This window comes from Cygnus atratus, chromosome 1 (assembly GCF_013377495.2).
Source record: "Cygnus atratus isolate AKBS03 ecotype Queensland, Australia chromosome 1, CAtr_DNAZoo_HiC_assembly, whole genome shotgun sequence".
Lineage (NCBI taxonomy): Eukaryota > Metazoa > Chordata > Aves > Anseriformes > Anatidae > Cygnus > Cygnus atratus.
The window spans coordinates 13,045,663-13,063,072 of NC_066362.1; the positions used below are offsets into that span (position 1 = coordinate 13,045,663).

At 36.7% G+C, this 17,410-nt stretch overlaps 1 protein-coding gene across 1 annotated transcript in view; it reads right to left on the bottom strand.

Moving 5' to 3' along the window:
- The window catches only part of CCDC146 (coiled-coil domain containing 146), a 78,123-nt gene that overhangs the window by 21,274 nt on the left and 39,439 nt on the right, over nucleotides 1–17,410 (bottom strand). Inside the window, exons 4-9 of the mRNA XM_035549309.2 lie at nucleotides 13,058–13,267; nucleotides 4,646–4,703; nucleotides 3,994–4,170; nucleotides 3,344–3,417; nucleotides 1,688–1,915; nucleotides 522–708 (exon numbers count right to left, since the gene is read on the bottom strand). Of these exons, the coding sequence (XP_035405202.2) occupies nucleotides 522–708; nucleotides 1,688–1,915; nucleotides 3,344–3,417; nucleotides 3,994–4,170; nucleotides 4,646–4,703; nucleotides 13,058–13,267 (934 nt within the window). The remainder of the gene's footprint in view (nucleotides 1–521; nucleotides 709–1,687; nucleotides 1,916–3,343; nucleotides 3,418–3,993; nucleotides 4,171–4,645; nucleotides 4,704–13,057; nucleotides 13,268–17,410) is intronic.

Here is a 17,410-nt window from a genome sequence, read left to right on the forward strand (position 1 = left end):
CAAGAACAATGTTAAATGCGTTATAAATTATTTAGAACAATGTGCCAGCAATCTTCAAATTTAAAAAAGATGAATCTTTTTGTCATCTGATGTAAGACCTGGGATTCATGCAATACTTGGCTTTATTTGCGAGATACAAATTTCTCTGATGCCAATGGGCAAGCTACTGTACTATGTCACTTCTAAAATGACCATAATCTTGCAGTATATTAAAGGAAGACATGCTGCCACAGTGCCAATAATCTCCCAGGTCTCTTTGATTAGGATGTTCCCAGCCTAAATTCCATTCCTCAAGAATAGCTCAATATAGCTTGATGCAGTATTTTTGTTACAGCTATAAAACCTTGAGCCTCCTTAGTCATAGCAACAGTCGTGATACTTTTCTGTGCATAGAACACAGAAAAGACACACACTTAGAACGATCTTCTCTCCTTCTTCTGTTAGGACCAGTCAAAAGATTTCATAGATGGATTTCCTGTAAGAAAATTTGGAATTCTTATGATAAATATGTTCATACAGACCTCTGATTTGAGTCTCTTGTGCTGTGACTTATCTTGTTCCAAAGACTCATAAATCACATTCAGCTGTAACTCCATCTTCTTTAAATTTCTCAGTTCTCTGTCTTTCATTGTTTGCTTGTGAATGAGAATATCATGTTTTTGTTTTTTCTCCAAGATACATTTTTTTAAATTATAATCCAGAACTTCTCTATATTAGATACATAGAGAATTTTAGAACCAGGTAACTTGAGCAAGACATGTATCAATCAGGCATGATCATTTTAATGGGGTTTCAGTACTGCATTAATTATCTATGAGCAGCAAGATAAAGTTATAAACTACTGTCACTGCTTGCTTTAAAATTAGCAGGTAACTTTTTGATAGCTTTAATCAATGATAACACTCTTAATTATGTCAATGAGGTTTCACAACCTGTTCAATCTAAATCTGCTAAAAAAAAAAAGTCTATAGAAAATAAATTATTACTGGAAGAAGAGGAAAACACTTTTTTTTTTTTTTTTAGTATGAGGGAATATTTACATGGTTGCTTCACTCAGACATTTCAATTTACTGTGCCACTATCTAACACAAGATTTCAAAAGCAAAAGCATTGCTATTGAGGGTATGGCAATGACTGCAACTATACATCTTTCTTTGCAAAGAAGGAATAATGTGAAGCTTGAAATCAACCTAAGAGTTTATTTTACTTTATTAAGTATATCTAAGCTCATAATTTCAAGGGAATATGAAAGATATAAGTGGCCAGTCCCCACTGAAATTCAGGAGTATGTGGGTCAGAAATTTACAATGCTCATCTGAAAATGAGAATACTGATTATTTATTTATTTAATTAATTTGCTTAGTTTACTTTCTGTGGGCTACACAGAAAAAAAAAAAAAGTATCTTCACGGGAGAGATAAACATATTCCCTTTCAGAGCAAAACCTAGAGTCTCACTCTCCCAGGATTTTATCAAATACTTTTGCCTTTTAACTTTTTCTTCAAGCCATATCCTAGATTCCAGCAGTTTATATAGACATTTCTGAAGTCAAAACCAAGCCTGATAATTTCTAGTCTGCACTGATTGCAACATAAAACTTGAAAGCATAAGCAATAAAACAGAGAAAAGATCTTTCAGAACAGAGAAGTGCTCGCTCACACTCCACAGCTTAGGTCTACTGCTCTAACCTGTCTGCTAGGATTGCTGATTCCTTCTCTCTGCCAATTTCTAGCAATCTTGTCAGAGCAACGCATTCTTGTTGTTTGCTTTCTAGCAAAGCTTGTTTTCCATCCAATTCCTCCATTACATCTTCTCTTTCTTGCAAAATCTCTTCCATCCTTTTTTCAGTGGCTTTTAGAGTATTGTTTAACTCCTGTATTTGGTTATTAAGGGCTTCTTTCTTCTTCTCTGCATCACTGTGGATATATTTTAACAAAACAGTAGAAGTTCACATTTCTACATGTGTACTTATATGTGAAAATGAAAGTTGTCAGTTTTCATGGACACACAAAAGTGTTTCAGTGCCATAGCTGTCTACTTGATATGTTCAAAAACAGATTACATACACTGAAAATTGGCATTGAAAGTGCCAATACAGTTCAACGATAAAATTGCCATGAGACTAATGGGTAGCTTAGCACCTTGACAGTATTATAAAGAGTTAACAGACTTCTGTCACCATGACTAGGTACAGGGTTGTGACACTTCTAAACATGATTCCCAAGGCTGGAAGCTCTGGCGAGTTCATTCTGTGATATCACTTAAGTAGAAAGACTCATTTAAATACCTCATTAATAATCTACACAACGCACCCACTCTTCAAAACTGCTTTCCTCTAGCTCTATAGGGAAAACTTCTTAGATTTATTACAGCACAGTTACATTAAGCAGAGTACTGAGGAGAAAGTAAAGAAAAACCATTACATAAATTTAAAAACTGAGAAACTTAACATTGTCAAGTAATTACTATATTACAAATTGGGACTGCAAGCAGGAGACACAAAACCTTCTGTGTAACTAAAAGGGCACAAAAAGCACTGTTCAGCTGGATGGCAATTTGACTGCCAGCATCTGGGAGTGACCTGGCTGACACTGCACAGCAACAATTAGATTTTACAGATGCAGAAAGCAGCACGTCATGCTCTGATGGAGGAAAAAACAGCTACATGAAAATAGAGAAATGAAAGGCTAGAGGCTGGCTTACATTTCCCAGCTGAAATATTTGACACCAGAATTCACGATGGGAGCTCATAGTAAAACACACCTGACTAAAAAACTGCATAAGCACTGAGGGAAAGGGGTTATTTTGCTCAGACCAGACTGTCAGCTGTGAAAACTGCTGCAGTTTCACTGATGCCAACAGAGATAAATTAATATGCTGTCAATGAGGACTAGAATATCTAAAAAAGGTTAATTGCTGGATTACACAGTATACATAGTATAGCATTATTATCTATTAAAACCTAGTAAGTAGATCTGATACGTATTATTGCAGTGCAGTAAGATGGTTAAGCGATTTTCGACTAAGCTTTGTTCTAAGTTGTTCCTCATTGTACTTAAATTCTGTAGAACCATAGAACGCTTGGGTTGGAAGGGACCTTAAAGGTCATCTAGTCCAAACCCACTGCCATGGGCCTGGACACCTTCCACTAGAAGAAGGTATTTAATCTTAAATTGTTTCACTGCATATACTATATTTTTTTGTACAGTGCATGGATTTTAACTGGATTGTAAATGCTTTTGAAAATGTTGATCTTAATTTTAACCAACTATATGTAAAGTCTCAATAACAAATGGATGAAAATAAGTAATACATATATACTTAATTATTTATTGAAAACATACATTTTTTTCCAATTTATCTTCTCAGTTTCTTTTCCAAGTTGTGCTGGAACACCAAGGATCTTAACTAGCTCATCCTAGCAACAAAACAGAAAGGTTAGGTTAATAGTCTCAAAATCTGGTGTGAGTTCGAAGAATTAATATTCCCATTGAACTGCTGTGAAACTAGGCAAGAAATGTATTTACAAATTACTTGAGCTTGTCCCAGGGAATAGTAGCTGCTACTGCAGAAACTAATTGCTATGGTATTTACCATGTCATTATGTGTGCAAAATAAAAAATACATTTGAATATTCTTAATATGTCTGTATATGTTCTCAATACCATGGAAAGGAAAATTGCAAAGACCTGGGTGCATATGTTTTAAGTGAAGAGCAGTCTTCAATAACACAGCATAGCAAACATGGCATTCTGAAACAATTTTTTATTATCAAACCCAGGATTTTTATTATTTCCTGAAGGAATAATAGTGAAAATAGCACAGCAACATGTTTCATGCTTACTGAAAAATGATTAAATAAGTACATTTAATGATTTGAAATGACAACATCCAGAGGATTCACTGTTCCCTTGGACAAATGCATGTACCCATAAACACATACGTGCACACACACAGATACACACACACACAGATATAATTAATTTTGTGTTACTTTTAAATTATCCTGGTTCTCTAGAAGCTTTTCCACTTCTTTCTTGTCTATTAACATCAGGTTTTGCCTGGATAAAATGTCTTCCTTCATTGCATTAACTTCTGCTTTCCTTTGAATTACTTCTTTGCTGAGCTCGTCACAATTTTCTTTCAACTTTTTAATTCTCTTATCTGCTTCCTTTAAAAATGAAGTAGAAGATCAGGTTATTATTTTCCCTTTTACAGTTGCAGGTTTGTGCTATTAGAAAATTCATTGGCATTGAATTACGATAACATTTTTTTACAACAAGGTATGAAATACGATCAATAATAAGCAGAATTTTACTTCCAACAAACACACATGAATTCATCAGGATTTCTGTCTGCAAATGAATTTTCCATATTCACATCCTAGAACTTGCAGCTATCTTTACGTTATCCATTTGCTGAATACAGTAAAAAACACTGTTGAGTAAACTTAAGAATATCGAGATCTTTTATGAATCAGGTATGTACTGCTTGCCCTAGAGTTATCGAACCTGAATGATATACTGTTAATTTTTCTATGTAATTGAAAGAACTCTAGAACTACACACTGTAAAAATATTTTCATTGATATTTTAATACATTAGCTGACAACATAAAACATGGCTTTTCCCATGTTTCATACTTACACTTTGTTTTGGAATTCTTTCATATTCTTTTTCCAGAAGTGTTTTCTCTTCTTGCAAACTACAGGAAAATCAAAGCAGAGCTAAATATATTAGCAATATATCAAACAATAAAAAAAGTATTGAAGCCAATCTTGTGTTAGATTAAAATATATGGTGATCACTCTCAGGAACAATTTAAAGGTGTCCAAATTTAGGGGAAGATTGCTGAACAGTAGCTGGAACTATGAAAGATACATGCATTATTTTTTTCTACAGTGCACATTTGAACCTAATTTTTCTTAGTTTTACAACCTCCTATAGGGGTGCCTCAGACACAGACACAGACACAGATTTCTAGGTTGGAAGAGACCTCAAGATCATCGAGTCCAACCTCCGACCTAACACTAAGTACTCCATTAAACCATATCGCTAAGCTCTACATCTAAACGTCTTTTAAAGACCTCCAGGGATGGCGACTCCACCACCTCCCTGGGCAGCCCGTTCCAATGCTTAATAACCCTTTCGGTAAAGAAGTACTTCCTAACATCCAACCTAAAACTCCCCTGTCGCAACTTTCGCCCATTCCCCCTCGTCCTGTCACCAGGCACGTGGGAGAACAGACCAACCCCCACCTCACTACAGCTTCCTTTAAGGTAACTGTAGAGAGCGATAAGGTCGCCCCTGAGCCTCCTCTTCTCCAGGCTGAACAAGCCCAGCTCCCTCAGCCGCTCCTCGTAAGACTTGTTCTCCAGACCCCTCACCAGCTTGGTCGCCCTTCTCTGGACTCGCTCGAGCACGTCCATGTCCTTCCTGTAGCGAGGGGCCCAAAACTGAACACAGTACTCGAGGTGCGGCTCCTTCACCCTTGTGTTTATACAAAAAAAAATATACGGGGTCAGAAGGCACACTCCACCCACAGGTCCTCCCAACTGCAGAACACAGCATTTTAATTTGAAGCTGAGGCAAAAGGAAAGAGTAGGTGGGTTATAAATATCCACAAAGACATCACACATCAAAGAAAGTGCAGTTGCTGGTAAGAAACTTTCTTCCTTTGACTGTTCACATACACTTTCATGGTGTAAACAACTGTAAGTAAAGATCCTTGAATCTAAATGGGCTCTCGTGACAAAAAAAAAAGTGTCCTGAAAATTGACAGGGCTTGTAGACAAAGGCAATTGGGTATAATAGAAAGCTAAATAGAATAGGCAAGGTGATCTTAACCTATGTTCAAAGCTACGTTGCAATTTAATTTCAGACAACAGAGATGATGAAGGAGGGCAGAAGGAGGAAAGAAAAGAATAGGAAAGCTCTGGGTGTATTTTAATTGATGTGAAAAAGATGGATGAGTAAGTACAAAAGTGAAGCTGAACCAACAAGACCTACAACAGGAGCTTCTCGGTGGTGAGTAGATAAATAGTGCCAAGTATTAAAAACTAGCTTTGAAATCAGTGAAGAAATATATCAGTACAACCCTAGTGCATGCAATGAACATCTCTGATCCTAAATGAGGTGTTTTGGCTACAGCAGCTTGCATGTTGTCACAACCAACTAAACTTAAGTCCATGTACTACCGACTGGGGAACAGGAAGCAGGTTCTCTCAGTGTAGTTAGTACCTGTGATGACACCTTCTGAGTCTCAGGCTATAAATGAGTAATTATTACAACTGAGGAACGGGTGGAACAGCTAAATTCTGTGTCCCAGACATAGCAAAGAATCAACAGCAGCAATTAATTTTGTGTTTGTAACTCCAGCCAGAGGAAGTGCTGGTTAGGCCTCCTTGAGACTCAAGTAGTGTGTGAGAATCAGCTATACCACTCTTGCAGTAAATGGAGTATTAACAGAAGTGGACAAGTTTCATGAAACAGCTTTGTCACTTGAAGCTATAAACTATGTCAAGGGAGCCCTGGGGCAGTCTCACCTACACAAAGCAGCTAGTACAGTTGCTTCTGTATGTGGTCGATATAGAAGAGATGCAGTCAGCTAGTTATTCTTTTTTCTGTGCAACCTTTCAAGGGCAGATTGTCTTTGCAAGGTAGTGGTTCATGTTTCAGGTGGTGTTGGTCAAGGGTAGAGAGTTCAGTCTCCTAGTGGAGCCTCATGAAGGATCCTTCTTTGGATCTTGAGCTCAACTCTTGATCAGTGCTAATATGTTTTACCTTTTTTCTTGGATGATTTGTTTCTTATGTTTTGGTCTTCCAACAAAAGGAGCAAAGCTTTTACTCAGAAGCCTCAGGTGACATCTTTCCAATCAGTCAAGGAAAAAAAAGTCCAAAAAGAAAACTGGGTAGTCAATGCTACAGTCCAAAAATTCACAAAGAGCAAGCACTGAATCAGACAGACAACACAGAGGAAATAAAGGCACAGAGTAGATTTTTTTAGTTTGTTTTACAGCATGTATGTATATTTGTTTGGGCAGACTGCAAGCATGCCTCTATGGGGACTGCTAAGCCTAAAAACAATTTTGAATGTCAATGTTTGAACACCGACAGAGTGAATGAGTGTAGAAAATGTCTTTCAAAGAAAAAAGCTGGGTTTAGATCAGTCTTCTTCCCCCAAACCCCAAATATTATTAAAATAATTGTAAAATAAAATTTTATTGCAAAGTCTATTGTAACTTCAGAAATTGCACAGAACAAGAGTGCAGACAGACACAGGAGTGTTTTGCAGGTATACAGTGCAAGTACAAGTGAGTAGAAGGAAACATCAGGTGGTTTCTTTGCTGCAGTGGGGCTCAGGAGCTACTCCTTTAGTGTACCTTTGTTTATAGACAACATTGGATCAAACCGAGCTGAAGTTGAGCCACTTTGAATCAGCGATAGCAGCTTTGGTTCTGTGCACTATACAGCTGACTCCTGTGTTGGAATGCTATGCTGGTCAAACACAATATTTTCACTTACCAACAGGTTGTCTAAGTGTATTAATAAGTTAATAAGGACAATTTGTATCCCCAACACATTTCAGCAGGATTCCTAGCAGGACTCCTTGGGACTGGCATAATCACACTAACGAATGTCCACTCTGCACAAACACCCATAGCTTTCTGACTGCCACAAAAACTGATTAAATAAGTCATGCTCAAACTGATTAAAGAGCTACTGCATTGCTCGTCATCAGCCTGTGCTGTGCCCTCTTTAATATCACGCCAGATGATCAAAAGAGCAATCCTAAAAATTAGGAGGAGAACATACTTGACACTGTTTTTCTTTTGTCACATTCCTCACTCATGAGGACAAATTCCTGTGGAGCCATTCCAACTTCACAACAAAGACTCTGCCATCCATCAAAAGTAAAATGATTTGAACACCTCATTTTCTGTGACATGAACAAAGGCAACAGGGAACTGCAAGCACCAAGTGAAGTTGCCTTACGAGTGAGCAGACCAACTACTTTCATGCAGAAAACAGTGAAGGGGTAAAAAGAAAATGGAGGCAAAAGAAAGAAAAGGGTAAAAGACACATGGATGAGAGGAGAGGAGAGGAGAGGAGAGGAGAGGACAGGAGAGGAAATCTTTTTAAGTACTAATTTCAAAAATGTGAGCATTTAAATAATTTACTACATTAATTTTGCATACTTAGCATTCACTTTCATGGATTGCTTTTTACATTTTATTTTGTTTAAACTCATGGTTTCTCCCTGACATTTTTTTTTTCTGTTGTGCAAAATAGCTTAGTTTCAAAAAATTGCTTTCATTAGATGCCATTTACCTTTTTACCTTTTAAAAATGCATTTAAGGCATAAAATTAATGTTTCAAAATGTTACTAATGGAATTTATCTTACCCTTATTTGGGTATGGTTTCATGAAGTGTTATGACTCAGTTTAATAGGTTACCCCCAATAAATACGGAGTATCTCTACTCCCACTCCCTGGTATTCTTCTCAGCTTTTGGCTACAGAACTGTCATGCCAGCTCCAGAGTTCCTAAGGGACTACTCTGTGAGCCAAAGTAACTCATCAAAACAGCAAAAAAATCAACAAATAAGAAACTTTTTTTCCCTACTTTCAGTGAGTTTAAAAGTCTCTCAGAGTTCAAGTAGCTTACTGGTGAGTAACAGACAGGGCAGTGGAGCAGGAAAGGAGCGTACACCTGGGGGCACGAGAGGAGTATTTGCTAATGTTTCTCACTTTGCTCTACTTATTTTCATGAAGTTTAATAGCAGTACCGTACATGAAAAGCTACCATGGATGCAGATCTAATGAGCTAAGAAAAAAGCATGAGGCATATTGGGCCATTAATGAAAATACATTCCAGATTTCTCTCTGACAGATGTTTGCTCATAGATGCAAACTGCCACAGAAATAAAATTGTCAGAGAAATTAAGAAATGTGGTGGTAGTTGTCAACAGAGGTCCATTTCAGTTCCTCATCTAGCAGAGAACCAGAACCTTCCTACCATTATGAATCCCATCACACAGGAAAGTGAACTCCCTCAGCTACCCTTACACAGGTGGGAGTGCTGAGGAACCCACAGAAGTTGCTCAGCACCTTGCAGCTAAAATCTAGTGACCACAAGGACAAGATATCACAGCTGACAAGCTGCCAGCATGACATTCCTGTAAGGCTCTTAACTCTGCTTAGTTTGTATGTACTGGGAATGCAGTCACAAGTCTAGTTGATAAGAAGTTCGATTGTAACCCGATTTACTTATTACTTTTAGTTCTTTACTAAATAAACTATGGATACAAACTTAGCTTTTCATTTTGTAATTACTGAATGACTAATCCAGAAATAATTGCAAGCATTGAAATAATTTTCCATATTTGTAATGCTTGTACAAGGACTAAGTCAGTTTTGCAATCTTGACTTGCCTGCAATAGCATACAGGACTTCATGAATAGCTATTTGGCTACCTGGATAAATGACTGTGAGGGCTGTAGGTTAGACTGGGGGGTTGAAAGAAAATTGTTCTCAAGAATGAGGCACCCTTAACCTCATCTATAATCTCGTTACAGATAATTTCATTTCAAATTAATAGCTTACTTTTTCAAATATAGTTTAGATTATATATTTGTTTATATGATAAATTCATTATTTATCAGTAACAAACTAATTGATGCTATAACCTAATAAAACAAAGCATCTCTTCCCTAGTTTGTCTCAAAAGCCAGGGTTCAAAGCCTCCCATGGGCACTAAAATGAATAATTTAGGGAAATGAAAAATTTCCTCAAGCTAGAACACATCCTTCCTGACCACATTGATCCTTTTTTTGTTCTCTTGCTGATCTGATTTTTCAGAGTATATTTGTACTCAGTGAGGTACTTCAGTCCCAGCTATATGAAGAAACTTCAAGGGTTTGAATGCAATTGTACCAGAACTGAATTGGGATTGTTATTTTTCCTCTTTGCTACATTTGCCCAATATTATTTGGGAGGAAGAATATTTCTGGAGTCAGCTCTGAGTTTGGGGTAGTGGTCCAAACTTTATAATGTCGGCAAAATCTTTTCCAGCTGTTATTCACCTCCTGTGCTTGGCGCATAAGCCCCATACAATGGTACAACAGAACAGGAGTATAAACTGGAAGAAGAGTCACATGCCTCTGTTGGAAGGATGTTGCACCCATGCAGTCACCTTCAGAAAGGATCCCCAACAACTAAAGCACATCAGAGCTACTTCTGAATAGCTCATGGACTTTTTTTTTATGCTATGAAAATATCACAATATTTCTGAAAATGTGCTGATATGACGGTGCTGCAAACAATTTAAATTCACTCTTGGGATGTTGAATATCCAGTGAAGTGATAAAGAATTAAAACAAAAGAAAAATAGCACCTTCAGCTGTTGAAAAGTGTACCTAGTCTAGAAAAAATGTTTACATAGTCAAGCAAATAAGAAATGCAACATGGAAGAGAGAACATAGAAATAGTAAGGGACAAACAAAATCACTTTGTCTATGTTATGGTATATCTCCATGACTCTTGAAGAGAAGAAGACAAGTTTACTGTTGTCAGTTTTGAATCTGAGTGGACAAAGGTTACTGAATGGCATTAGCTATCAGAGAAAGTGAAGGGAGGCAGGACATAAAGGCAGCAGGGACTAGAGAAATGCTTCCGAGAAAAGGGATTAGAGAAACAGGGAAATGGAAGGTCTGCAGAGGCTGTCTCTCACTTCCAGCTCAGCAGTATTTCCAAGCAGACAAGATCTTAGCCAAGACGAAAAAAAAAAAAAAAAGTAAAAAGAAAAAAGATAAAGCAATAGATAAGAGACATGGATATTCCCTTCAAAAGCTTTTCCCCTTCAAGTTTCCTGCTTGGTATACAGAAGAAGGTAAATAAGCAGTATGTTTGTTTTCAGGCTAAACAGCCATTAGTCATAATTCCCAAAGAGAAGTTTTCTTGCAAGTGCCAAGCACATCTGGGACTGTTGTCCAACACAGTTGGACAACGAGGGAAACTGTGCTCCAGCGAGACCAAGGGTCAAGAGAGGTTGGATCATGGGATTCCATCCTTCCCAGAAATGAAGGGAATCTAGCAGCTAACTTACACTATCTTTGATGAGGTTTGCCCTCAGTCCCTGACACTGCCCATGCACATATATATATCTCAAGACATAATTTTACTATGTGGACAAACCATCAGACATAGAGTTCTTCATTTCACATTGATGCTACTCTTAGATCACCTGCTATTCACTACTCTATTCTGGACCCTGATTTTCACTATATTTTACAGGCACCAACCCATCCTTTTTTTACAAACATGTGTTAACATCCATTTTCTGTTTTTCTTCATAGCTTGTTTCTCATTTCCACACTTGCATTCTTGCTACTTGCCAGAGCTGAGAGGGATGTTAGTGTTGGAGTAGGGGAGAATAAATAGGATTGGCAGCATACATATCTGTGTGGCTCAGAGGGAGAAAGGAGACGGTCAAGGAAGAGGGATCAGCTGAGGATTCCTAAATACAGAGGAATGTATTAGGCTCATGAAATCCTTGCCTCACAAATGGACAGGGGCTGCGCTTTTGGTCGCTCTTAGATACTGCACCATATGTACTTCTGGTCAGACTGTACAGATGGTTTTGATCTCATGCAATACATAAAACCAAACAGAGGAAGTTTCTTATTAAAGTGAAAGAACATTTTTTTTTTTTTCATCCTATTGCTGACCCTAAAAAGTATATTTTTAATCCACGTTTTTAATCCACTATTTTAAATTCATATATGATAATCAATGCAATAAATGTTCAAGGGTAATTGAAATAATACCTAACCTGTGTATCTGTAGAAATCTCCCTTTGACTAGAGGTAGAAAATAGATTATGAGTAAATATCCCCTAAACATACAAAACCCAACAATTTTTTGGAAAAGTAATGCAAAATTAGTAAAAATATTTGTAATATATGAAAGGAAATGGATAAAAAGCATGATATTTTGAAAAAAATGTTTTTGGACTGCTTGCAAATTTCAATAAATTCTGTATTCAGTAATTATTTCAGGAAATCTCATGATGTTTAGCTATCTCATAAAAAAATAATTTTTTCCAGATGATTCCTCTATTGCTCCCACTCCCAATTTACTTCCTTCTCAAGTTTCTTTCTCTCTTAGAGCAAACATTTGGCTCTAACAAAAAAAAATCAAGAAAGAACTGCCAGAAAAGTCTGCTCTATGCAGTTTGTACAGTGCCCCTGCTCTCTTTGCAGAAAAATAATTTTAACTGCTGAGTTGCTGAGATTATTTATTTGTGTTTATATACCAACTAAACTGTTTTGAAGATGGGTAAAAATAGCAAGAACCCCACAAAATAAAAATATGAGTTCATCTCTATAGGTACATATTTTTAAAAGTACAATAGCACTGTTTATCATTTTACCATAGAAGCTTCAAGCACAATACACTCATATATGCAGATAATTAAAATGTATATAATATCAAGCTTATTCTGGACTTTTTTCCTTTTATAGAAATGTCAAGTATTCACACCTTTCACAGCAAATTTCTAATTTTTCAGATATGAAAGTATACAAATACTTCTCCTCCTTTAAATAATTGAATAGAAAAACCTGAATAAAGTGTGCTTCTGATGTTAAAAATAGTGTTGGGCCCATTTATGACATTGTTTCCATTAAATCCCAGTCACCAGGTCTCTGAGACACTTTATATTGAAGGTGTCCTAGACTAGAATTGTTGCCGTAATTTTTGCCTACCTAAATTTTAATCATACAATGCAGTAAATCTTAAACAGTATTTCAAAGGACACCAAGGCACCTTCTAAAATTAAAATTATCTGCAAACCACACTATAAATCACACTTCAGAGTAATTTTATTCATCACTAAAATGTTGCTGTTACTAGGGCAAATCTGTGGCAATTTGCTTAACAATAACCGTCAAGAAATGTATCCATGTAAGATGGAGAGGAGACTGAATTACAGTTTATGTTATTATCTTTCTCGATTAACTGTAATAAAAATAAGTGGAGATTGACCATGATCACCTACCATTTCACTCTGAACTGAATTTCATACTCTCTTTCTTTAATAGCATTGTATTCATTTTGGCAACTAAGAAGTTGTTGCCTTATTCGGCAAACTTCACTGGAAGATTCTTCAGGGAACTGTTCTGCTTTTTCCAGTTCATGTTGCTGTTGTTCCAGGTTTACACTAAGACGTTTGGCTTCCTGCAATAGCTGGATCTCAGATTTCTGTAAACTACATTAAACAGAAAAATTTAGAACCAGTCAATAAGAAGCACAAGCTTTGTATTTATATTTCTTCACCTACCTATAATATTTAAAGAAGATGAGACTGGATTAAGCTCTGAGTAGTCTTGTCTGATCTCATAGTTGTCCCTCTCTTGAAGAGGAGGTTGGACCAGAGACTTCCTGAAGTCTGTTCAAACCTGAATTATTCTATGAACCCATGAGAACAGTGGAATTTTATGTGATTTTTTTTTCCTGCATACGTAGTGTTGGTGTGGGATTAATCTCATCTAATTTTAACCAGATGCAAGGTTAGTTACTCTACATTATTTGTCTAGCACGCCCTAATATCAGTGAAGAGATAGCATTTCAGGTAAATATACCCAAGTCAGATCTGAATCAGTGTGGTGACCAAAAAAAGCAAGGTATTCACCAGAACAGGGCCCATATGGGCTATACAACACCTCCAAGCTCTAAGCAAACACCTGGACACCGACTTAGTGCTGAACTGCACCTTGATATCGCTGGAGTGTCACTGGTAGCTGAAGTAGCTCTCTTAATGATACCCAAGCTGCAATTACATTTGTGGACTCTGTGGAAATGTATGATAAGGCTCGTAGAATCAAACAATTATCTGATCTCACTTGCGTCTCCAAAGTCTGGCTTCACGGAAACAAATTGTAATAGCCTTTCAATGCTAAGAGACTTGTATTCATAATATGCTTAGGAGCCTTTGTGGTGGTAGCTGAGTAACTGACCTTAAAAGGTGTTATTAAAATACATTGGTAATTATGGAAGAGTTTTAAGGGGAACTGAAACATGAAAATTCTTATACAATGCAAAACATATAAACCTAGTCTTTATGCTACAAAAATCATTGTATATACCTTCTCTGTATTGTTACATTTTAAGTTTTATGCAATGGCATGTTACAAATGATGTGGAAGAATAAAGAACTCTATCACTATCAAACTAACTATACTGTACAAACATAGCTGAAATAACATAGCAGGAAAAAAAATGCTCTGCGTAACACTTCTACTTAGATAGCCACTTCCTTTTTTAAAACAGAGAAAAAGAAAACCACAGACTTGAACAGGATACAAGAGCGTGCCTTTATCATGAACAAATAACTTCATGTGCTGATGTATTTACATAATAACTTCTTAATAGAAAAATAAATTGAGCTATCTATGCAAGATCCTATATAATAGTTGGATCTTACTTACATAAGTCCAAAATAATGAATCTGGTCTGGGGAGAAAATATAATTGGACACAATAATACACATTCATTTAAAACATATTCTTAAATAAAACAAAAATTTTACATAAAATTTCTTAAAAGGTAAGATCTTCAATAAAACCAAAATACTTATGATTTACTTTTTTCAAGGTAATAAAATGTTAAAAAAAAAAAAAAAAAAGAATTGAGTGCTGAATCTGGACCAGACATTGTTCACTATAGTTGCCAACAGCATTTTTTCATGTGAAGATTTAAATTCCAAGGCAGAAATAACTGGAAATATACACAATGTGCACAAATAGAATCCCATGGGTGCAGAAATATGCTTGCTGAGTCTGATGTGGCAGCTTTGGGATTTATGAAGTGATTTATAATTTCACTTAAGAAGATAAGGCTTAAGAAGGCTTAAGAAGATAAGACTCCCAAACTGTCAATGAACTATCATTACCTGACTTTCTTACAGCTTGGTGCATGAGAATATTCATATTCGTGCCACAAGATTGTATGACCAAACAAGTTTTCAGGGATGAAATATGAGTTCAGGCACTTAAGCTTCAGGTGAAGCCCCACTGCAAAGACGATAAGTGAGATGGCACCAGAAAGGGAGGACAGCCTGTTCCCAGAACTTCAGTAGTGCAGCAAATACAAGTTCAGAAACATCTAATCGCTTGAAGCAAAGTGTCAAAGATGTTATCTGCCAGGTGACATCTCTAGCTTTTCAGAATGCTGAACTAAGCAAACCTGAAAGGACTATTTACCACTAGGTAAAGGACCACACTATAACTGTGCGCTCTAGCAACAGCCTTAAAAATGATCTGCACACATACTAGTTGCATTCATCATATTAGACAAATCCATACCAGAGAGATCAGTTACAATAGTCTGGTGGAACTGTCACGGGGATCTACACTTTTTAGGAAAAGGTTCTTCACTGAGAGGGTGGTTGGGTTCCTGGAGAGGTTTATGCCGCATGCCTGTTACTGTTTAAGAGGCATTTGGACAATGACATCAATAATAAGCTTTAATGTTTGGTTAGCCCTGAAACAGTCGAGCAGTTGGACTTCGCAGGGATCTTTGAAGGTCCCTTCCAATTGAACTATTCTACTCTACTCTAATTTCCAGTCTGAACTTCCCCTGACACAGCTTCATGCTATTCCCTTGGGTTCTATCACTGGGACTGACTAAAAGAAAGAAATACACATGACTTGAAGACCTGCTCATCCAGCATAATTTCTTTCCACATAGCATTATAACAACACCGGTGCACAAAAGACATTCTGCTTTGGGGGACTAAATAAGGAATAGATGAAATTTAACTGTAATAGGTGGAAAAAAAAAAAGAAAAAGTTATTGCTCCACAGAATTGTACTGCACATTTAAAGGTGAAGAACTAAAAATTAAAAAAAATTGTATTGATTCTTTCGAGTGTTTGATTATAGGAAAAGAACAAATGCTTTATAAATGATCACAAAGGGTCATGCTCAGTACAGGCTGAAAAGAACATGATGTGAGTCATGAGTGCACTAGGATCTTTTAGTATTTTTCCTGCTCTTCAGAACTGTGACTTTTTCCAAGGGTGGGCAGGGCTTCATCTCAGTTGACTGAGACCAACAGCATAAACATATATTGAATCCATCATCAGGACTCTGTTTTAGGCAATGGAAAACAACAACAATAAAAAACAGATGCTTACAGATGTCTGTTTAAGGAGGAAGTGTATGGACCCTGTCTCTTTCTATTGAGTGTTAATGGACTTTAGATACTGAGTTAGATGTGCATGTCTACAGATGTCAACATATGGAGAAATGAATCCCACCTTTAATGTCTGAAAAGTCCTCAAAATATACCAGATATTTTGATGAATTTCTGGTAATTTAGTTCCCTTGCTTTCTTTCAGTAGTAAGAGAAATGCATCTATGGGAATTATCATTAGGGCTAATTCATGTGTTTTTGTTTCGCTTTAACATATGGCTACATCAAAGTTAAAGAGTGCTACACAACGCTCTCTGACTTTTGTGTAGAAGTATGGCAGTTATATACTACTGTGAGAACCACAGAAAGAATGAGAGATGTAATCTGTCATCTAATATTTTCATGCTTTTTGTGAATGGTGTTTACAGTAGTTATATGTATGAGAGAAAAGACAGTTGAGTCTTGTTTTCTCTCAGGCCCTATTCCACTTATAATATACACAAAGAAACTGTATTTATATAGAAGAATGTTCTATATAAAGAAATTCTGTACAAATACACAAAATAAAATAAGTAGCAACATGATAGTATTTTTCCCAGCCAAAGACTGGAAAATTATACTGGCTAAAGGTCAATCAAGATCAGCAGCTACTGGATTCCTCCTTCAACTCCATGAATACTGGTGCAGTAGAAAACTTCTCAATCAACTAGTCTCAAATCCATATAACTTTTTTAGCTCCGAGCTAAATTTACGTTTTCTAAGGAGTTGAAGTGGTTTAGAAGTGCTGGTTTAATTTTCACTTCTCCAAAACATTTGCCATGCACTAATCTGAACAAAGTCAGATGACTTTTTACACAGCCAGGGCCATATTCTAGCTCCCCATTTTATGGGGATGAAACTAGAAGACTTGGTCAACCTTAAGGAAAACTGGGTTTTCAGAATCAAACTTTACAGTCACAAATATGAATTACATATATTGCAATACTGCTGCTCTGTCTGTGAGACACCATTCAGTACAGTACAACTGTACCATCTCGTCCCTCTTTTCCTTCCACTCCCACAAGACCTGCTCAAGCCTGGCACAGAGCTACGAGCACGATTCCTTCTCTTGTCTCCTCTCCAGCAAGCACCAGAGCAGGGCAGATTCACAACTACCACACCAAATTTCAGGGTTTAAATCATACTTTGAAGCTTTAGGTTATAACCTTTCAAATTT